Source organism: Bombus bifarius, unplaced genomic scaffold (genome assembly GCF_011952205.1).
Source record: "Bombus bifarius isolate JDL3187 unplaced genomic scaffold, Bbif_JDL3187 scf7180000008296, whole genome shotgun sequence".
Classification (NCBI taxonomy): Eukaryota; Metazoa; Arthropoda; class Insecta; order Hymenoptera; family Apidae; genus Bombus; species Bombus bifarius.
In genome coordinates this window covers 36,868-59,730 of record NW_022884575.1, presented here as the reverse complement: position 1 = coordinate 59,730, position 22,863 = coordinate 36,868, and the positions used below count along the sequence as shown (strand labels likewise).

Below are 22,863 nucleotides of genomic sequence, written 5' to 3'. Positions count from 1 at the left end.
TTTGGCAAATACTAATTTAGATGCAAACTGCGAACTATAAAAAATGTTAGAAACCATGGCCTGGTGGTCATCCGTGAAAATACTTTTCGCGAAGCTTCGATAAAACGCACTTCAGCTATATGTGTTTTAATAAAGACTCTCGCGAATACATCAACCTGGTTACAGGCGGATCTTCGTTTTTCTTTTTTCCTTTTTCCGATAGAGGAATTCCTTAGAGCAGCGTAGCTGTTCAAATTGACCTTTTGGATGAAAGTACAGCGGCTACACTGAATATTGGTACACTATCGCGTATGGTGTAGTATTTACGCGCTAACGAATTCGGACCAAGTAAAAATGTAAAATCTGATAGAAAGAAAAATATTTCATTGGAAAGTACGAGTGTACGTCCAATACTGATTGTAGTCATCGTATCTCGGACTTTGCACTTTCGCGTACTTCAAAAAAGAAATATAAGAGAAGAGCAAAAGGACGATCGATTGCTCGTGTTTCCGCAAGAATGTTCCTCGATCTCTTTAAATATCGTCCGAAATTAAGTCGTGGCGTAAGATAAAAAAAGAAAGGCAGGGAAGAGGGACAGGAAAGGGGGCAATAGTCGTTGGAGTTTACGCGGAGTTTCTTAAAACAATCGACCAGTCGATCTAGAATTTAATTAACCACCGCATGGAATGGGGCGAAGGGAGAAAAAGTAACCGAGTGGCTGGAGAACATAACAAGAGAGAGAGAGAGAGAGAGAGAGAGAGAATGCTAGAACGGAGAGGGGGAACGCAGGAGTGGCGGATAGAGTCAAGGAGAAAGGAGAGGAAGGTCGAATCGACGCGCAATTCCAACAACGGCCCGGCGTTTAGCGTCGAGGAGGGGAGTTGCTCGTTTTAATCAACTTTGCGAAAATATTCCCGACGTTTGCCGGCACAGTCATTAGACCGAACTTGATTTCCCACAAGGTCGCTTTTATATTTCTCCGCGGTTTCTAGCCTTAACGTTGTTGTGGCATATTTTTCTCCTCTGCCCTTCTTTTCTTTTTTTTTTTTACGAATGAAACATCTGCTGACAGCTGGTCGTCGTCGGAGAAATCCGAACATGTCGTCTAGTAGACCAGATGGGAGCAACTTACTCATTCCCTTTGCCGCCTGTCGTTCGACGCTTCTTTAAAATGTGCGAATCGATTCGTTGACGTGGGTAAAGGGAGTTTCCGTAGTTCAGAAGCGGAGACTAGAGGGGAAAGTTGATTGGTGGAGAGATCAAGGGGAAAGATTGGAACTCTGAAAGGATGAAGTTTTGCTTCACTCAAACGCGATGGAACGTCCTTATTGTCTTGAGAAAGTTGAAGATGTATTACGGAATGTGATTAGTATTGATATTTGCAGTATCCCAGTGGGAACTATACGTATAGTTCCTGCACTTTCTAATCTGATAACAAACTTGAAAGGCGTAAACAATTGCTTTGACATTGTAATAGAATAAATAGTGTAATCTATAGATTAATAACGCAGTTATTATTGTATTATTATTATTATTATTATTATGAGTAATATAGTAACTTCTATGCTTCTATGCTATCTGTATCGTATGCTTTTGTTTAGCCGAGGATAACGTTTAGTATAGCCGATAATGATTATTTTTAACTCTGGATGTACCTAGATTGATAAAGTACAGGATATTTCAGGGTTCTACATACTCGTATTACATTAAAGGTATCTACACATTTCAAAATATCAGCTATAAGAGAATCATGTTCTCGAAATAAAGCGATCTGTTCTAGCGAAAATGTTGTAGCTTAAAAATAGATTTTTCGAGGAAATTAACATTCATCTGTGTGGTGAATAGTGTCGAGGATCATAATATAGAATAACGAGAACGAGAGATTGCTGTTGCAACATCAAATATATTTGGAATAAATTAAATAAATTAAACAATATAAATACTGTCGAGAGACGCTCGTACAAACGTATTCGTAAAGATAGAGTATGATCGCTCGCGGATAACTCGATAACTCGTATACTCCGTTAGTCACTGTTAATAGTTCGTATAATAATTCGTATGATAACTCGGATAATAACTGATTGGCTCGCGATCGCGTCCGTTTATTTATACTGGTCGGGGGAAAGTCGGAAAATTTGTATTCGTCTTTGATCGACGGTTGCGCGTAGCGGCAACATTGTTTTGCCCGGAGTTTGTTTATCGTTATGTTTCAAGGCGGTGTCCGTGTCCCGAGGCTAAACGACAACATGAGTCGTTCTCAAAAACATGTGTCGCTCTCGACAACATGTGTCGCTACGTCTGCAATCTTACCTGTAATTTGAAATGACCAATAGTACTGAAATGTCTGAATAAAATGTCTAAATAAAATGTCTAAATAAAGGAAGATTTGATAAGATGTACAATAGACGATGATAGACTTTATCTAGAATCTAGAAAGAATCAATTTGTAGCAAATTCTATGTTGGACGCGATTAAAGAGGGAGAAGGAAGGTGGCGAGAAATGAATTATTCTCTGGCGCGAAAGTTTCGCGTTAATCGATAAACGTTACCACTACCTTCTCACTTGATGTTTTTCGTCGCGAAGAATACATTTCCTGGATGATGTACCACGATCTGACACTATTTCCTTCGGATCTCGAGCACGAGTTAACTCGACGATTTATCGGCGCGGTAATTAAAAATAATTTCACAGACCACGAGAAGCGACTCACGGCGACACGCGACGTCCAAATCGTCGGCGCGTCGTGGCGCCGACGCCTGACGACGCACGATCGCACCGCTGTAATTCGGTTAGCAAATTAATTATTAAATTCATTTCCTAATTAGCTAATTACAGAGTACGCGCAACCGTGCTGCCTCCACTTTTTCCCCTTTTACCGGAAGAGCTCACCTCCCTCGTCTTTCCGTTCTGTCAATAATGGACACGCGTTTCAACGTGTTCAATGTTTTTGATCTCGTCGTGTCTCACACGTATTGTATTCTAATATCTTGATAACGCGTTAATACATTCGTAAGGAGTTCAATGTAAGAGGAAGTAAAGGCGATATCGTTTCATGTTTTTCGAATGGTGCTTGTAATTACGAAAATATCAAGATTGATAAAGGACATATTTACTTTCCCAGAACTGAATTCGTTTACCTTCTGAGAAATATTGTGTTTGTTAATCGTTAATAACATGTTTTGCTACAGCTGGTTTTGTAAAGAGGACACGACGTATTAAAATTTGGGACCAATTTTACTGAAAAGAAGTACGTTTATCGTTTAATCGATTAGTAAGCTAAATAAAGGGCACGATGCTGCGTATATTCAACATCGAGTATGAAAAAGTTAATAAGTTACGAAGTACTTGGTAGATCCAGTATAATGATAAATTAATTTCATACTTACAAAATGAAGATGGCTTGTTTATACGACGGACCAAACTAAATTACATTATATTTCTAAAATATTTTTAGTAGACTGCGGATGTTTATTCAAATTCACGTTCACGTGAACATAATAAAAGAAACGAGAATTAAATAGAGATTTATTTCATTCTTTAAAAATATTATGAATACTTTACTTTAATATTATAACGAATATTCACTCTCTTTACTGGATGTTTTATACATTTTTGCATGTTACGCGTATCCAGTACATTTCTGCATAAATTCACGAACAATCGCGGCGTACTGATTAAAGGTCGCTATATATGGAACAACAAATTTTATACGAAGCAATCGTTTACCTTCTTCTTCGTTGTAGAATATAAAGATGCGTTATTTATTAAAGAATTTTTCTTCTGCGTTAAATCGATTCTTTGCTTACCGGCTTTTCTTTTGCAATTTAAACAATACCGTACACCTACAGATACGATAACTGATAAATGAAAAAATAACTGAACAGGGTAAAACTGTAATTGTTTTTATAATTCGCGGAAAATTTGAATTCCTTATATTCAAGATAACGAACGACGAAAGATCGATGACAAACAAGGCGACCATCTATGTTCTTCATATTCGGCGTATTTCGTCCTCGCGTTGTAATTTCCGACGAGTATAATGGAACAAAATTGCGGCACGTCTGCCTCTTCTTGCAACCTAATCTACGAAACCGTACATATGGCGAGCCATTTTTTTCAATTTGCCGTCCATCGTACCTCAAGAGCACGTAACGAATACGCGTGCCGAGTATTCTACAAGCGGACCAAGCGTAGGAATTCATTTGAACGAAAGAGTTTCATCGTGATTCCCTGGCTTCGTGGTATAATTAAATTCGTGGAAATTGACAAAGTCGTACGGTTTCTTTCGGTATCGGCTGGAGCATTCTAAATAGGGAACGAGCGAAGATACTTCGTTGCAGGCGTTAAATAGAATTTTCTGGCGTTCCGATCAAAGAACTGGAAGTCGACTCGGTCCCTCGGGACTGTACCGGTGAAACGTCGAATCTAATGAGACTGTTAGATCGGTGAAATGGGTGATACACGATTTCAAAGTCGAGGGAAAAACTGGCAGACCGATTGTTTCTCGCTGTTCGTTCTCGAAAATAACGTTCCAACGTCGTCTGTGCAGACTCAAACGCGTGCTCGTTGGCTGGCGAAGAACGCGGATAAAAAATTGATGAAACCGCGGAAAAGTAGATTCTCTTTTTACGTTTGATCGAAAGCCATAGGTGGAACGGCGAGCAATGATGGAACGACGAGGAGAACGGGAGGAAGGATCGATAATGGTTAATACGTTCCTGGCGGTGGTTCTCCAGCCCAGGCAAGGTATCGTGATTCGATACGATTTTTCCGGATTGATTTTATTGGAACAGATTAAAGGACAGACTACGCGTTCGTGAATTGCGTCCCATCGGTAGATCGTACGATACCGATGGAAAAGCTGGGATAGCGACTGACGTGTAACGAACCCCTTCGATTCGGTAGCAAACGGAGAACGTGGTTCAAAAGCGTACTCCATCACGCAAAATAATGTTTCCGCGTGTACCGTGAAGCAACGAGCTTTAATGAAACGTTAATCTGGAATGGAGAAACGTAAGCGAACCGGCATCGAATAAATTGTTAAAATATACCGGGCGAAATTTCGAGCTGCGTTCGGCCCAGTAAATTTCCAGATAACATTTCCATTTGTTTACTCCAATATCGATCAGCAACCTTTTAATACCGGACAAATTTCGCTACGATATTGTAAATCAATTTTGACGTTTTATAGCGCACTATAAAATTGTTTTGATCGCTCAATAACTAGGCTGCGGATTCTCATGTATCTATGAACAAATTTTAATCTCTGCAAGTTTATAGAACCATCGTAATACCACAAAATCTGTAAAATAATCGAAATGAAGTATTCGCCATTTAAAACGTGTAATAGATCTCTGTTTTAGATTCCATAAAAATATAACAATTATTTCGCAAACGTGCCAGGCGAATTTCATTTTTTCTTTTTTCTTTTCTTTTTCTTTATTTCTACAGAAAATACATAATTTATATAAGTATAGAAAAGATCCGAAGATTCTTGAAAGAGTAGAGGAACGGTCGTGCGGCGTGGGACATTTATCGACCTACCAACCTTCGTGGTAACATGTCCATTTATGGTTTCTTAAGGAAAAGGAAAATGACACCGATCGTCGGGGGGAACGTCTTTCTCCGTGAAGTTATCGGTTCTGATCGCGGGTGGAATCGACTGAAAAGGCCTCAATTTTTATTCTTAGAACGTAGAGGGCTGCGAACATCTTTATGTTTCTCCGGTATAATGGTCGAAGCTGTAAACGCGGATGAGCTTACAGTTTATTGTCGCCGCATAGTAACGTCCGTCTCTTCCTTCATAAAAATGGATCAGCCGAATTATTAAAATTCTTCTGCCGGCTTTGCAACGTTCGTTGTTTCTCTAAGAATTCGCACACTTTCGTCCCGTTACTGCAGTTACGTATAACGAATTATCATCGCCTTGCTTATTAACCATTCACCGTCTACCATTCCTTTAATTCCCGTTTATACTTCCAAGGTACTTTCGCCGTAATATCTGATTTTTCTAAGACCTTTCCTCTCAACCAGGATGATGTTCAATGGATAGGTACTGGATGTATATTAATTTGCATTTCCGCTCACGTTCCGCCACCTCGAAATCTTTCGTCATTTAATACTATCTTGATTCAATCCGAGAAAATTATTATTTTACCCTGCAGAATTTAAGGTCCTAAAAGTTGTAACGTATTTGAAGGATATACAGTGACTTTAATCTATGCAGTATTAATTTTTGCATGAAATTACACACGAATAATTGAATTCAATTTAATTAATACAGATAATATTTATAATTACTCACTCTCCTTTGACGCAAACGTAGATATACACTTATCTCGAAAAGGATGTAAAGACGAATAATTATTACTCCTTTCATTTTCTTTAATCCACTCGCGTTTCCCTTCCTTCCTCCCTTCTCTTAATCCTCTGTCGATTTTTCTTCTTTCCCAATCTCCTCCTTTCCCTCTGCGTACTTTTTCATCAATCTCACGCCCACCGAAATATATACGAAATATGTATCTATCCAATACCAATCAATGGGGATACAGAGATTTCACGTATCACAGAATCTACTTTCCACTGACTACATCTACGTAGAAAATGTATCTATTTATACGAAGAATCTTGTACGTATCCGTCAGATCATTCGCGATGTTCGCTTATTAAATTAACCTTATACGTGTCCTTTGTCACCGAAATTCTTTACATTCAGCGCCCAACTCTCCCTTTACCGCAAATTGTCCCTTCGTCGGTTGAAAATCAAATTTCCATCGGTTGCGTTGGATTCCTTGAAAGGGATCGAACAAAGGAAGGATTCGAATCCCTTTGGAATCCGGTTGGAAAGAGGACGAGCGCGAGAGTGGCAATTTTCCGGGTACGGCACGTTGTCGTTCAGGAACTCGCGTTCGTAATTGGCTCGGACTAATAAGCGCCTTCAACCGACCGGCAATGTCTTCTCCGGGGTTCCCGCGTGCAGTCACGTGCACGTGCGTGGAAGACATGCAGACGGGGATGCGGCGCAAGTTTCGGCCCGGAACACGTGCCGCTCCCATCTACCTCGCAGCGGTGCTCAATCATCTCTTGGCCACGTAATTGCGCGAAATTCTTCGTGATAACGGGATCGTGGCCGAGACTATCGCTCTTGCGACTTCCTCGTGCCACGGTCGGGCGTATCCTCTCCCATCTGCCTTTCCGGCGCTATCTATTTTACAAGAAAGAGATCGCAATCGCCGATGTATCGTAAACTCTGAATTTACCGAGAAATTTCGTTATCTTACGTTACACGGGCAACGCAAATCGGCCGTCGTTTCGAAACCGTTTCGGAGGATTCAAAGAGTATGAACGTACACCAAGATTATCGAGAAATCGCTATTTTAAGACATTTCGTAAGTGGAAATAATTCTGTTTGTACAAATAGGGGAAATGATCAACATTTACGTCTATCCTGTCAGTTGTTTCGTTTCATGGACCTTAAGAATGATAAATACGAAGCGCAAAAAAGATAGAGAGAAAGATTAGCCGGTATAATGCTAGCGTAAAATGAAATTGTTTGTAAGTTCAAAGATAAGTCTCCAACGACGACTTTTTACACGAACCTTTTTATCGCTTTGACTTCTAGAATCGACCCTATGAATAGCACCCTCGCCCCCCTATATTTTGTGGCAGCCTATAAATATATATATATTCGAATCGTGGAGAGATCGCTAAATAAAATTAGTCAGAGCATGAAAAATTGCCGAACGCAGAAAACTTGCTATATAGGGCAAATTAATCATGATATACAATTCTACCAGTTTTCAAATCATGTTGAATTCGGTGAAACGTAATGAGAAAATCCGCTTGGCACGAAATCAAATTAAACGTAAATAAAAATCGCATCAACCCCTTAAAACTTGGCTGACGAAATATTTACCGCCGTCGCGCCACTCTCTACCTGTTTCAAAATTTAATTCGAACCAACGCGACGGCACCAGTCGCCGAACCGTCTGCGCTTCTCATTTCCTGCATTTAAAAACGAAACAGATTCCGCGTTGCAATTTCGAAATGCAGATGCTTCGAACGCCCTACTGAAAATATTTCTCCCTAGAATTTTCCAATCTTAACGTCTCTATCGTACCTACATACGCTATAAAATACCCATCTATATACACCTACTATCTCTATATATGTACACACACAGGAGAATTTTCCATAATCTCTCCTCCATGGACAGAATATAAAGAGGACACTATTCTCGACAAAGGTCCCGCGATTTATTCGCCAGTTTTTCAGCCTACGGTAGAGTTGGTTCCTCTCGATCCGTCTCGTGGATGGTCGCTGGTTCCGCTGGCCGATATGTTTGTTCGCGTGTAATGTCGATCTTGCCGTAGGCTGGCCTCGTAGTTACCAACATCGAGCTCCTTCACGGGACAACTGATGCGTTTCCAATAGCGGCGGCGAGGCGCAGTGGCGGAGGCGGTTGCATAACAACGGTCCTCCGATGCTGGTCGGTGGGAGGCATCGAGCTGGTCTGAGATACCGTCGAAGAATCCGCCCCTGGATCGTGGAGATTGCGGTCCACGGCAGAAAAGAACCGATGGAAATTACCGACACGCCGGCCAACGGGAGAGGAAGCATTCGTCGGAATCGCGGTAATGCTAATAACTCCGGGATCTTCCGATGCAGTGCAAGTACATAATTGAACGTCAGAGAGGATAGGGAAAAGACAGCGAATAAACCGAAGGGACGAACGAGAGAAGCGCGCGAGCCGCGTTACGTTTCCGTTTGCTCGCCGTCTCCTTTCAACCAGGCCACGTCTTTTGTATTTTCTCCTCGTTTAATGGTTTACGACCGCGAAACTGGTAAATGCTCGAGTAATATGGAACACGCGTTACGCGCTCCACCGATATTATCCTAATGAGCGATCGTGTGTACCAATGCAAACGTTTCTCGTAGTACTTTTTCTTTGCTTTCTTTCTCTCTTCTATCTCTCGTCCTTTCTTTTTTCTCCGATCTTCTTTATTACTATACCACCCGATCTTTACCCTTTTATTTTACTTTGCCCGCTGTTCTATAACCTTAATCGATGGCTACGCGTGCCGGCCAACGGATGAATTATCGCGGCGATCTTGCTCCGACGTGGTTTTACACGCGCGATAATAGCAGAGATGTTTAAACGATCGTTTCCGAGAAAATGAACGGCCATTCTCGTTCTCATTTCCCTTTCTGTTTATTCTTAATTTTCTTTTTCTGCTGTTCCGTAACTTGAAAGGAACGGCGATTGCTACGTAACGTAATGCTATTTCTACTTTCGTTCTTACTGATATTGGTTCTTTAACGACGACTCCTCTTTAGATTATATTTTTCATTCGGTATCTGTTTCATGTCGAGTCTCTCGAACTTGTTGGATTCTTCAAAGGAAAGGAAACTAATTACAAGCTAAATGAATTGTCTCTTAGCCTCTTTTTCTGTCGTTAAAGATCACTATACGGTTGATAACCAGGCAGTCGGAATGAGTATAATGGCGAGAAGTATGCTGAAAAGCATTATTTCTAAGAACGCTTGGAAAGATGGATCACAAATAAACTCAAACCAACTGTGCACCAAATCGGCCAGAAGTTTGTCTTGTACGAGCATGATAATTTGGTTAATCCGAATGAAACTGACACGGATTAAACGTGTAGGTGTATTTCGCAATAGTCTGACGTATTAAAATCAGTATAAGTACAAATACAGAGATAATGTATGCCAGTTGTAATCGTCGCCTGCTCAATGTTACTATGCCGATCGAAGAAAAGATAATAATACTCTGTCACAGGGAGCACGTTCATACATTTATATCAATGAACGTTACCACAAAAAGTTAATCTTCCTATTTGCGTAACTCTGGCTGAAGAGTACAAGAAACGGCAATAACAATCTGTTCAGAGTTCATTTGCCTCTAGACATTGTAAACCAAAACAACGTTACTATTCAATGGCACAATAATAATGCCGCTACAAAACTATCCGTCCAGACGACGCAAAATAGTTTTGGTCAGCTACTACGAATATGTTCGATTATGTTAATCGAATTGCACAGGACAAGCGAGAAGACGGAAGTTGTTCGTCGAAAGGAGCATCATTCGCATCCTTTGAAAACCAGCTATTCTGCACGGTGACACGTGTTTATTCGGTTTTTGAAAACGCTATTCACGTTGTAGTGGGCGACACCTAGAGCTCTAGTTCGGTCGAACGGGCTCCTTCGTGCGCGTCGTTCCATTTAAAATCGTCGCAACAAAAGTATTTCGAGCGTGCACACCGCGACAAAACGTTTCGCCAGCAGCAGCGAATATTTTGCCTTGGAGGGACGGCCCAGGGAATCGATATATCGGGAGCAGATAGCGTAAATATTTTAGAACGCGGCGATGTTACAACGTCTGCGGCGGCGTTTATTATTTACACGCGATATTGCGTAATAATGGAGCCATTGACGTGCGCTTACGTAAGCGCCAGGTCCTGCTTCAACCGCACACTTCTCGCGAGATAGCTTTCACAGAAAATTCGATAGTGCAAACCGAGATCGTGACTGTGTGTGTGTGTGTGAATCATCCCGTTGCGTCATTTTTAACTTTTCGTCGTACCTCGCTCTCTCGTGCGATCAATTAGAAAAATTTCAATCTCGTTGAATCTGGTTCTTCGCAAAATACGTTCATAATTCAAAGACGTACATTTACGTACTTAACGCGTTATCTCCGAACGTTCGATCACAACGAACGGCCGAAAGAAAACGTAAGAAATTTTAGATAGGACTTGTTGAATCGAATCGAGTTCTCTTGCAATCGTAAAGAGAGCTTCGGCACAAGAAGCTTTTCGACAGCGCAGAGAGAGAAAAATAGAGAGAGAGAGAGAGTTACGTGTACATATATTAGCGAAACTCGGAAACTGCATAGAACGATATGGCATTGATTCTTCGATTTAATTACCTTATAATTACCGAGGTTTTCAACGACACAGGGTAAGCTGACGTCTCTCCCCAATGGCACCGTGACGTTCGGTATTGGCTCGGCAAACATTGGTCGATCGGAGAGAGCTGCACAGATAGAAAATTCCATTAATCGCTAGTTTCTTCCTCGTGTTAATTATTTGATGTTTCGAGGAGACGATTTCACAGATCGACCCTCGACATGGGTAAATTTATCGTCCGATACGATCATCGAGAATATTCATCTTGCTTTTTATAATAACACGACGAAACGATATTTATTAGCTATTACGTTATTCGCTTTTAATATTCATCGACGTGGTTCGTTTTACATCGTAAACTATCGATACCTTGTCGAAATGAAAGGTTAGAGGATGTTTTTCGAAACAGTTACATACGATGTCGGTGGAGATAGAAACGCATGGTAGGTGAGAAACAAGTTTCCAAAGAAGACGAAAAGGAAGAGGAAGAGGAAGAGGAAGAGGAAGAGGAAGCGGGTCACCGCGAGTCATACCAGTCAAGAAATCCGTTGGGAAAGTTTCAGAATTGGTCAAGGGTGAAGCAAGAGGGCAGTTGGTTGATCGTTCGAGTGGAAGAGGAAACCGTCGATTCTATCTCGAAGCGTATACAGAAGAAAGCGAGTCTCCAACTGGAAATTGTATAATATCACGTCGTGATAAATTATTTCGCTCACCGATATCTTATGTATCGTAAAATCCGTCAAATATTTTCCAACTGAACGTTTACTCTGCTGATGTAATCGTTACGCTATGTGACTGTCATGACATTCGCGACTATCATCAGCAACCTACGAATGTTCTTATAAAGTCATATCTTATATGACGTATTATATATGAGGTATTAGATTAGGCTGGATAAAACGATTGGTTGTCCAATATTTTTATAAATGATGTATATAATTAAGCCTAGTATTATAAATAAAAATGGAATCTAGATATAAATCACTGTTAACGAGCTACATGTACCATCCTCGGCTTAAGTTATTAAGATATCGTAAGAAATTATTTATGAAGTTTATGAACTAGTTTATGCTAGAAAATCATGTTTATGCGATACTTTGTTAATCAGTTACGTGACAACGGGTTTGCCCATACATATGGATTATACCAGCACGATAAATCCGTGCAGGAAGACTTTTCGAGAGACTTTACAAAGTAGCAGCATCCTCTTAAACTCCGATTATGATTGATTTCGCAGCGTTTCGAGCGGCGTCAAAGAATAACGTCGCAGATACCATGATGATGGATCGGTCTGTGATTAATGAGAAGAATTAATCATAGCGTCGCTGTTCGATGTTGCGAGATTACCAACGCTGCCTTGCTTCTTGCGCATCTTCTAAACGATCGTTAGTTCTTCAAGATTTTCAAATCTGTACCAACCGGTACAGCAGTCTCTTAGAGAATTTCCGGTTATTTGATTAGAAGAACGAGCTCCTGATTCTAATTATCGTTTCATATACCGTTTCGGAATCGCTTATAAAGAAAAAAGAAAAAAGAATTTATATCTTGATAGCTTGATACGACTCTGCCCTAAAAATTACATAAATTGTGTAACGCGTGTGTGTTACGAACGTTCTGTGCCTATAGTAACTCCCGAAAAAGATCGATTTACAGAATGCTCACTTATCGATATTCTTATCTTATCAATTTTATTCCTAACCGTCCTTATGCCACTCTTTCTAACTTGTTTGCATCATTTCGTTTTAGCACCGCTAAGTTGTAGCTTTAAAATTGTCGTGCTGCTCATGGTCAACTGATCCTTTTTCAACTCAACGTTCATATTCTCAATCGCTATTATTGTCATGGAACTGTGTATCATTCCGCGAAGCGTAATTTCGTAACCTAATCGTGTACAGTGCCTTTCTATCCGCGTCGTGGTAGTACCAATGTCGTATTCCGAACTTTTATTTTGAACAGAGCCACCTGATATTCTATTCAGGAATAGAGCTAGACACTATCCTTCGGTAATCATTGAGTTCCTCAATTAATCCTGCAGTGGTGAGACAATTTCACACAAAACATATACGAAGACAAATTTTCGAAGCATTGTACAAAAGTTTGTGCGTGAGTAATCTCGTCTCTTAATCTCATCTTTGTAACACTAGAGTGATAAAATCCGGTAAAAGAGAGAAACGCTGGTGGAGCGTGAACCTGTCGGCAATTTATTTCGTTTCGTTCTATTTAGTACGTTCTATCCGTCTTTCGCGAAATTTGATGTGGATATTTGATAAACGGAAAGGAATCGCGGCCAGATGATCGTTAAGGAGAGTTGTCGCGGTAGAAGTTCCTTTCGTAAATCACGACATCGGACGCACGTGATTCTCCGTCTTCCTTGATACTGTCCCGACGGAAGTTGCGGTGTCGTTCAAGCACGATTGTGAGGGACTAAGTTTTACGATTGAGTTGATATAAGGAGCGAAGTTATACGCCGCTAAGTCGCTCCATTTCCTCGAGGAAAGCCTCTTAATCGAGCGATCCGCGTCACTCGCGAGCAAGCTGTACTATATAAGTTTCAATTTCGTCGGCGATATGTCGATAAAGTCTGTTCGTTCCGATAGCGAGCTCGATTTCAATCGTTTCGAATCGATTGTTGCCTCTTGTCTTGTTTTATATACGTTTCGTTCGCCCTCAATCTGATTTTCATTTACATTTTTCACTATAAATTAATCCTTTCAAGTTCGTCTTCTTATTCCTCTTTCCTAAGGTATCATAAATTTCAAGGGAACAAGGGAAACAATGTTTTAGGAAACGGAGTAGGTGGTTGGAACACGATCCACCAGTACTTTGCTATGACCTCCGTGATCCGTCGAGCGTTTCGCTTTCCCACAAGTAAACCTGTTACAGTTACAGTTCCATATGGATATGATACACAACGGTACTACATTATTTCATTATTTCATTATTTACTCCTGTCCAGCCTGGAACAAGCCATGTTGGGCTATACAGTAGGACCTCTAATAACGCGAGACATACGTTCTGTGTTATACGAATTTCGCGTTATACAAATCCAAGGGCGAAAAAAACTATAACTAAATAAATATATAGCCTTTTTTTTAATACGATAAAATAACATGCGTTCCGTGATAGTAACTGTATCATAATACATACTGTAAACAACTCTAACTTACGAGTGTTTATTGTAAAACTGTGCCTCGTATCAATTCAAACACGTACATGTTTTCATATTAGAAACGAGTCATTTTTATAATTATATTGTCAATATCTATACCTCTCCATACGTAGAACGATCCGATAACGGATACCACCGATAACGCAACGGTTCGATGATACGACCAACGACTATTAATCGGTTTAAAAAATAATAGAATGTCTCTATTCATCCATAGTTCCCCCACCGAGCACAGTCGATGCCTTCTTCGGGACTAGCATAGACATAACAGCGTGCACATCGCATTTGACCACCACCAACTCTAGACCAGTCGGCTTACAACTGCTGACACAGTCGGTAGTTGCGCGATTCGTGGTATTTCTATAGTGATTGCCGTTGCTCTTGCATTTTACAACTATCTTGTATTCTCGATATTTTGCACGTTTGATTGCGCGAAGTCTCCATTTGATTTCATTCGATCGTTCGGTTTTCTTTTGATTGTTTAGTTTGTCTTAAAACGAAGTTTATCGGTGCAAGTTAAAAAAAAAACCGGATACAAGGATAAAATAAGAAAAAACCATCGATGATAGTCGAAGTTAGCGAATCACGATTGAAACATAGTAGGAGGAACGAAACATCGGATGTTCCTCGAGATGAGAACGCGAGGAGCACACCGAAGGACGAGAGGACAACCGAGGCGAATACGCGAAATTTATGAGACTTTCAGAGAGTAAACTGCGAACTGCGGCGATTTCCGACAAATTCCTTCATCGAACACCTGTGTCCCACATTCGGATTCCATGTTGGACGCGTCGTGGCAATGGTGAACCATCGATCACACGCTTTATCATTCTTTTCATCGTCGATCCTTCGCCGGAAACGGACTCCTCCCTTTTTGAATTCGACGCGTTCCGATACAATCGCGTCTCGATGCACGAAATTTCTAAGAATCGCGAACGATTAAAAAAGATCGCGAGTGCAGTGTCTATGGTGAACTTTAAAATCTTACATAATGATTTTACGTAGTCATAGCTTTGGGCATAACACGCGAACCAACAGATTTTTAGCCAAACTTCGTTGCAATCCGACGGAAAGATTTCGATTTCCATAGACTTGCCTCGATCACGCAATTGTTCAATTTTCGATTGATTTCGCTTGCGAGAAAACTCGTTTTCATTGGGAACCTCAAAATTTGTATAATCACGTAAGTTCGTAATTTTCACGACGTTCGAAGTAACAGAAATTTAGCCAAATTTCTTTTAGTAAACGAAAAAACAGAATGAGAACAGAGATACGTTTGATTTGATGCGTGTCCATTACAGAATTTTCGATCGACAAGAGAGAGGCAACGACTTTGAAAGGTATTTTCAATTAAACGAAATCTGATAATATCGCGGACTGTTTCTTTTGCTCTCTGTAGCGTTGTTATCTGTATCAGCCTGTTGCGTGTGTCAACGAAGAGCACGATAGAAGAAAAGATAGAAGGAGAAACGATAAGAACGATGCTTTGTTAATTTTCTTTATCGTTTATCTATTAGGCGTCGGATAATTTTTACGTATTCAATTAGCTTCATTGTCGTAATCTACGCGCATAGTACTTCAAGTAATAAAGGAACATTGTATTTAACGTTTACGTTCCTTTAAATTGTTTGAAAGTATTGTAAGTCCAAAGAAAACGTTCATTTTCATACTAGATTACGTGACTCGCAGAAAAATCTACTTATAGCTTTAGCGCATAATCGATCTACTACCTTTGAATAATATATTATAAGTGACTTTTTTAGGTCGTGAATTATTCAAAAAGTTACGATAGCTGTAGCGTAACGAATTGCATATCAGATGTTCTTAATGGATTACTATCACAAACAATACATTTGCTCATCATTACGCTACCTCTACATGACTCATCAACTGTTCGTTAGAATACTTTGCACAGTGAATTAAGACTCGAGAGATCGAAATCTGTTGCTCTGAGCCTCCTCCTTGTCCGTTGTGTTTCATTTAAACCCTCTTCAAGATCAATTCAGCTGGTTATCTCGAACGTAACAAACGCATTTTTGACTGCGCGACAAAAAAAAAAAAAAAAAGAAAAAGAGAAAAGGAACTAGCTTAACGATAAGTCGGGATTTCCGTTAGTTAAACAATTACAATACCTCGATAGGAATCGGCAAGACACAGAAAAACAGATGAGAACGATCTCGTCAATGAAAATCACGCAACAATCTTTTTCAGCAACGAGACAAAATTCGAAACAAGACGAATAACCATAGATGACCGATATGAAATTATGGGTGATTGGAAAAAACAGCTTGATCGTCCTCACGATCTTCACGATCGCTCTGTACGTTCTGTCTTTCTGCTTCAACGGGAGCGACGACGATCTCTTACGCTTCGGGGGAGTCTTTGACCAGGATCTACGATTCGCCAATACGACGAAGAAAATCCTATATTGGACCAAGATGTTCAGCAGCGAGACATTTTACATGGGCACAGGCTACATCGCCCGCGATTGCCCCGTGAACAATTGTTACGCGACTAACAACAGACATATGGTGAATCCGACAGACTTCGACGCTGTTTTGTTTCATGGGAACGATCTTAATCTGGAAGACTTGCCAAAGAACCGGAGTCCACGGCAGTGGTACGTTTTCGTGAATTTGGAAAGCCCGGCCAACAGGCCGGTGACTAACTACTTTTACGAGGATTTCTTTAACATCACGATGACATACAGATTGGACAGCGATATCGTGTGGACTTATGCAGTCGTTAAGGACGCTCGTACCAACGTAAATGTAGCGCCTAGCAGAAATGTGAATTGGAGCGCCTTTTACGCTGGGTCAGGTAATGAAATCGGGAAAAAAAGAAAATCTTGAATCTTCTAAAGATAGCCTCGTTTAAGCAATCCTTGGATATCGATTATCTGGTTGAGAAATTTTTCCGTTTTGTTCATCCTTCGCTATAATTACGACGATCAAACTTGATACCTGAATGTCGAACTGGTCTACTTCTACCTAATTCTTTTATATCCGATAATTCAGTAGTTAGAAGAAGTATTTGCTCGGATCGTGTCATACGAAAACACGTGTTCTTATTGTCGATAATAAACGAAGAAAAATTTATTTACAATCTAAAGGGCGTACTATTTTGAAAGGCTAAGATACTCTAACATAAATCATTTCTTGTTTAGTCGAAGAAACGACACTGTAATAAATCATATACATTCCTGTTTGGATCTGTTAGTACGTGAGATAGTAAAAAACAAAGCAATAAATTTGTACATCAAATTTGGTTGTCCCGACTATAGAGAACGGCGCGCGAAAATCGTTTCACCCTCGGTAGTTGCTTCGTGGAGAACGCATCATCTTGTCCCGCGTGCTTCATAATCGTCGCTGTGCGTAATTAATCTCGGTTCCCCCTCGTTGCTTTTGCCCGGTACGACAAAGAACACGGCCATTTGCTGGCGTAACACGAGACACGGGTAGCTGTTCTTTCCTAGCCGCGCAGCCGCTTGAAACGTGCTGCAAAAACGTTTTGCGGCTACGAGTTTCTTCGTATGCGACCAGGGAACAGCCGGGGAAAACGTGTCTTGCGTGGCGAAAGCAAAAAATAGGATACAATTATAAAAGCTCTAACGAGGTCGTTGTAACTGGTTATCGAATGGAGAACGGATTACGCGTTGATGCGTGTAATTAAGTTGAAATTAAATTACGATCGTTAGCTTATCAACGTTGATGTTATGCGCGCCATAATCAGATACCATCGTTAGCGTGTAATTTTCCTCGGGGAATCCGTGTGTGCGCTGTGGCCAAAGGAAAGAGGAGGTTTAGTAAGTCGCTAGAGGCCGGAAAATAGCCGCAGATTGTAACAATTCTTTTGCGTAATAGCGTTGCGCAACGTACAAAGCCTGCACGGAATCTTACTAATTACAGTGTCGCCGATGACTTTATTAACTGTTACAAATTAGCTGTCCTTCGCGTTTGTTTATCTTTACGATTGGTTGCTCTTTTCAGCTATGTCATGTTCGTTTTCCTTCGATCGTTCCCCGTAATTTTCGATAATTGCACGTCACAAGAAAGAAAGATCATAAACGAATACGTATTTGTGGTTTCTTTGATTTTCTTCTTTTTCTTTCTTTCTTGTTTCTCTTGATCTTGTCCAACCGAGGCATTGCACGAGGCTGTATTTGTTTAATGTTTACTGTGATTCATGTTTATTCGAGAGATTCGCGATAAAAACATACAGCGCATTCTCAATCGGGTAAATCTAATCGTCACGATACGACATAGATGTCGATCATGAACGCAAAATAAATTTATTTCACACGAACGAGCTTGGGCGGTCTTTAGAGCGAATAGAATGCCGGTTAAAGTCATCGATGGTGTCATCAAAGCAACGATCCGTTTGCACAGGTAACCGAACGATCGCCTACGATGTGGACGCGTCGTTGTCGAAGACGATTCGAGGCAAGACGAAGCCGATAATCTGGTTCGTGAGCAACTGCGTGGCAAAAAGCGGCCGGGAAGAGTACGTGAACGAACTGTCCAAGCACATACCGGTCGACGTTTATGGAGAATGCGGCAACATGTTTTGTCCCCGTAACGAGGATTGCTTCGCACGAGTCGCGGAACCTGGCTATTTTTTTTACCTGTCATTCGAGAATTCGTTGTGCGACGATTACGTAACCGAGAAGCTGTACAATAGCCTCAGGTAAAACAATGGCCGCGGGACGATCTCGACTATAAAATTGTCAGTCGCAGCTCGTACCTGCCGTGTGCCCGCTGACCGATTTCAAATCGGCTGACGGACTCGTGTTTCGAACGACGAATCCGTATAAAATTGTTTCGACACGTGACCATGCTCTGCGAGCGATCGCCATCCTCTCCCTCCCCGACAGGCTTGCCCCGTCTTCTACCTTTTTTCGTTTCCCCACGTTTTGTTCTCTACGATGCTTTCTATTTTTTTTTCTCTTTCGTTGTCTCTTTTTTGTATACCTGCACCTGTGGCGATCGCGATACGAATAGATTAGAAGGGGAGCGCAGACTTGAGCGACTGAAACAATATTAATCGAACCGTTCAGAAACCACATTGAATCTAAATCGAAAAGTAGAGGCAGATGGTCAATTACTGATTTCTTCTTTACCTTAGTATTCGATATCGTTCGTTTCTTGAGAAGCGAATACTGGAACGCGAATAAACGAGGGGCATTTGGAAGCGTAGATATTCAGAGCGCATGTAACGTGTAGAAACATATATATATATATGGAATATTTAATGAGAGGAGGGAATCTGTGTTTAAATTTAATTTCTTTAAATACGTTCGTAAAGATTGAGAAAAAATTGAGAAGCTTACAAAAAGTGGAATTGACCATTTTGGTTCTTGAGTGGTTCTGACATAAATAGCGCTTAAATTTCACGTGTACTTTCGACCTTGCTATCACACGTTGACATTTCATATTATCGCGCCTGTTTAATTGTATATATTTGATATTAATATCGCGTTTAATTACTCCTTACATGCTCGTTGTTTGAGACAACAATAGGCGGAGGTATAAAAGGTGTCACGGCTAAAGGAAACCTAACAAAGAGCATTGTTTCCGTTCTGTTTCCAGATACAACGTGGTTCCCATCGTTTATGGTGGCGCCAATTACAGCCGCTATGCTCCACCACGATCTTACATAGACGTGTTCGACTTTGACACGCCAAAGAGTTTGGCCGAATATCTAAAGGAGCTAATCAAAAATCCGCGAAAATACAGCGAGTACTTTGCTTGGAAAACGTATTACAAGATCGAGGATGGTGTTCAACAAGGTGTATGCAATCTTTGCGAGTTTCTTCATAAGCAGAAACAGCCACGAACGCAAAACTTTTTGTCTGATTGGTTCAGCCGATCGAAATGTCACCTCCAGGAATTTTTACGTGATCGCAGTTACCTTACAGGGTCTATTTTCAAAGACTGATTTAGCGCACATTTCTCACATATCACCGTGCAAATTTAACTTATCGTAAAATACGTTTAGTTTACGACTGTCGAATTTATTTAAGCATTAAGATTTTATCAGGGTTATATACATTATATACAGACTCGCAAAAGCGATTTTAACGCTTGCCATGGAGAACTTTAATGTCCACAGACATATATATTTTTATTGGTTTCCTTATCAACGTCCCACTTCTATACACATCTTAAATACGATATAGAAAAACCATATTACATGTCTCATATTAAACATTTTCAATTATTTCTCTAATGAGACACGACTATCGCGATTACATCGAAACTACACTTACGTTTATTGAAACTACACATTTACAATTAGTAAAAGATCAGTACACGGCGTGAATAGTCGTCTAAAACGTGTAGCTAGTGGCAAAGAGATGATTTCTGTAAATGTCGTGTCTTACTAGTATAACGAACAATTTAACATTTCTGCGATATTTGAAAAGTGTATGCGATTACAATAAATATCTTGTAATTTTTATACACATTGCGGGATTTGTTGCAAACTTTACCAGCGTATCATGATAGTCGAACCACGCAACACCGCTAACGAAATTTTCTAATGTTTCGCGTAATACGATATATCCGTGAAAGATGTGTGAACGCGTTCGAGTACTTTCGAAAACTTGTACAAATGGAACGAATTGTTAGATTTGTATTATAATTAGCGCAGTGTGAATGATATCGAAATATGTAAAATATCGATGAACGGTTTATGCCATCAGAGCGAAATTCGTAAAAAATTGGAATCTCGACTTTCGATTAATTAAAACGAAATCGATAAACGACAAGACACGGATCCGGTTCTGTGTTAGATACGCGTTAGTCGCGTAAATGAATCCGAACCAATCTATTTCAAACGCAGTTATCTATCTGCGTCATTCAGCATTATTCGTAATGTAGCATAATTAGAATGTTTCATTCGTAATTTAAAGAATTAACGCGAAGCTCGAATCTACCGTTATATTACTTGCCATAAATATTCGCCGATCGAATCGGTATACAAGTGCTCCGAAGATCGATGATTTTCATAATTTATTTCGCTGCACTGGTCTACCTTCGATTCCGAGTTCACTGAAGTGGCAATTAAACGATTGAACGTTTTGCCGTTTTTAAATGAAGAGTTTATTATTTTTCAAACATTCGTTAACCTGCGAAACCGACAGCGAGAAAAATTGTAATTAATTAATTTGAAATTTATAACCATCTATGAGCATTCTCAGGCTGGAAACGATGTATTTTCAAGTGATTCGTAAAAACGATGTACCGTTCGATTCGCGGTGTTCGTTTAGAATCACTTATCAGGCGACGAACTATTTTTAGCAAACCATTCATACAACACCTATAAGATAAAGCCTGATTTTAACGAACAATAAAACCGTTCGTATTACGTCATGAAAAATCGACAATGTCATTTTAAAATTCAATGCACCAGTTTCGCTTCATCGTTTTTACAACGAGCAATATTCGATCAATTTTCTCTTACGCAACATTTGTCCGACATTGTTTAACATTTAACGTTCGAAGAATTCTACGATCGTGTCGCGATTCGAGAGAATATCGATATTAATTACACCTGTCGTATTATTAATATTTATTAAAAATACTAGCAGTATTATTTGTATTATATTTATACAATATTCTGTCCTCTAATTTATTCAGATTCTTGAGTACGCGTGACACGTTCAAAGCAGCTATCCGACTGAGTTTGTCATTTCTAGGTCATGAGTCGAGTAAGGCCCAGTATCCGCCCACGACGCGTAGTTTATGTATAAGTCGACGATAAGTTCACGACAGTGTTCGCACTACAAAGCGTACAAGCTTCGTCTCGTCGTTAAAATGTCGAGCGATGAGGAAAACGCGTTCATCCTATATCGCTACATTCGTTCGTACTTGCAACGTACGCCTCGCTACTGACAATGTTAACGCCAGTCGTCACGACGAAAACGCGCAGCGACGAAAACGACTCATTACTGTTTCGTGGACAGTTGCATATTACCGTGGGCATCTGTGCATCTGTAGTATTACTCTATCTATCGTTAACATCGACGCGTCTAATACGCGCCTGTAAAAAGCTTCGCGGACAGAGGACCTACCTGTACATTATTTTGTGTATGTTATTACCTGTTTGTACGGAAACAAAGGACTGGTCATCGAGAAATGAAATACTTTCGTAGATTCGTTCGTACGATCCACGACGACCGATGGACCTCGTAAAAGCATTCTCGCGTCCATTATCAAGAAAACGAGACAATGGCTCGTTCGAGCGAAGAGAAACGCGGATAAGACTTCTCCGTTTTGTCGTATCCTGTCAGTACGTTTTAATTGAAGCTCGCGCTATTTCCTGGAAAGTTTCAGTCGCCAAAGTCGCCAATGTCGCGTGTCTTCGCTACACTGCCTCGTAAACAACGTCTGTCTTCGAGATTCTCGGTACTGGTAACGGTATTCTTTCACAATTTCTTCGACGACGGTCTTGCAGAAATTTCAGACCGTTGGGTTGGTCGGTCTGAAAAGATTTGTAAGACGACGTTCGAATCGCCGAACGAAGAAGTTCGCGCGAATGGATGCGAAACACTTTGACGAAACGATTTGAATCGCGTCGAAATTGTCGTTAGCTCGATTCATGGATTCTTTGTAAACAAGTACGGTCCGTTGATTAATTATGAGTTGGCTGAAGATTCGTTTTGAATATACTGTTGAAAGTACCGTTGAAGTTGCAACGTTTTTCACGGTATCCTTTGGAAAAATCGTTCGTAAAGCCGCAGTTTGAAAAGCAGAAACATTTGATCCTCTCTACGTTCCTCTATCGCG

The 22,863-nt window shown here is 40.4% G+C and overlaps 2 protein-coding genes across 5 annotated transcripts in view; one reads left to right on the top strand and one right to left on the bottom strand.

Annotated features, from left to right (window-relative positions):
- The window catches only part of LOC117212420 (lachesin-like), an 81,288-nt gene extending 70,219 nt beyond the window's left edge, over positions 1 to 11,069 (bottom strand). The window contains exon 1 of one of the 2 annotated variants that reach the window (XM_033457248.1): positions 10,926 to 11,069. In XM_033457248.1, the coding sequence (XP_033313139.1) occupies positions 10,926 to 11,054 (129 nt within the window). In that variant the 5' untranslated portion in view covers positions 11,055 to 11,069. The remainder of the gene's footprint in view (positions 1 to 10,925) is intronic. The other variant, XM_033457249.1, reaches the window with a different exon arrangement.
- Positions 11,070 to 14,295: 3,226 nt separating this feature from the next.
- LOC117212421 (alpha-(1,3)-fucosyltransferase C-like) lies at positions 14,296 to 21,283 on the top strand. 3 transcript variants are annotated; one of them, XM_033457252.1, is made up of 4 exons: positions 14,296 to 14,876; positions 16,286 to 16,894; positions 18,463 to 18,760; positions 19,663 to 21,283. In XM_033457252.1, exons 2-4 carry the CDS (start codon positions 16,324 to 16,326, stop codon positions 20,009 to 20,011), a joined length of 1,218 nt encoding a protein of 405 aa, XP_033313143.1. In that variant the 5' UTR covers positions 14,296 to 14,876; positions 16,286 to 16,323; the 3' UTR covers positions 20,012 to 21,283. The 3 variants fall into 3 exon arrangements, with proteins under 3 accessions (XP_033313143.1, XP_033313141.1, XP_033313142.1); XM_033457250.1 differs by having other exon boundaries at positions 14,297 to 15,257; XM_033457251.1 differs by lacking the exon at positions 14,296 to 14,876 and adding an exon at positions 16,160 to 16,220.
- Positions 21,284 to 22,863: the final 1,580 nt, after the last annotated feature.

Coding starts and splice junctions, on each gene's coding strand:
- LOC117212421 (XM_033457252.1), top strand. CDS start 16,324: ATGACCGATATGAAATTATGGGTGATTGGAAAAAACAGCTTGATCGTC. Junction 16,895..18,462: donor CGCCTTTTACGCTGGGTCAG/GTAATGAAATCG, acceptor CCGTTTGCACAG/GTAACCGAACGATCGCCTAC. Junction 18,761..19,662: donor AAGCTGTACAATAGCCTCAG/GTAAAACAATGG, acceptor TTCTGTTTCCAG/ATACAACGTGGTTCCCATCG.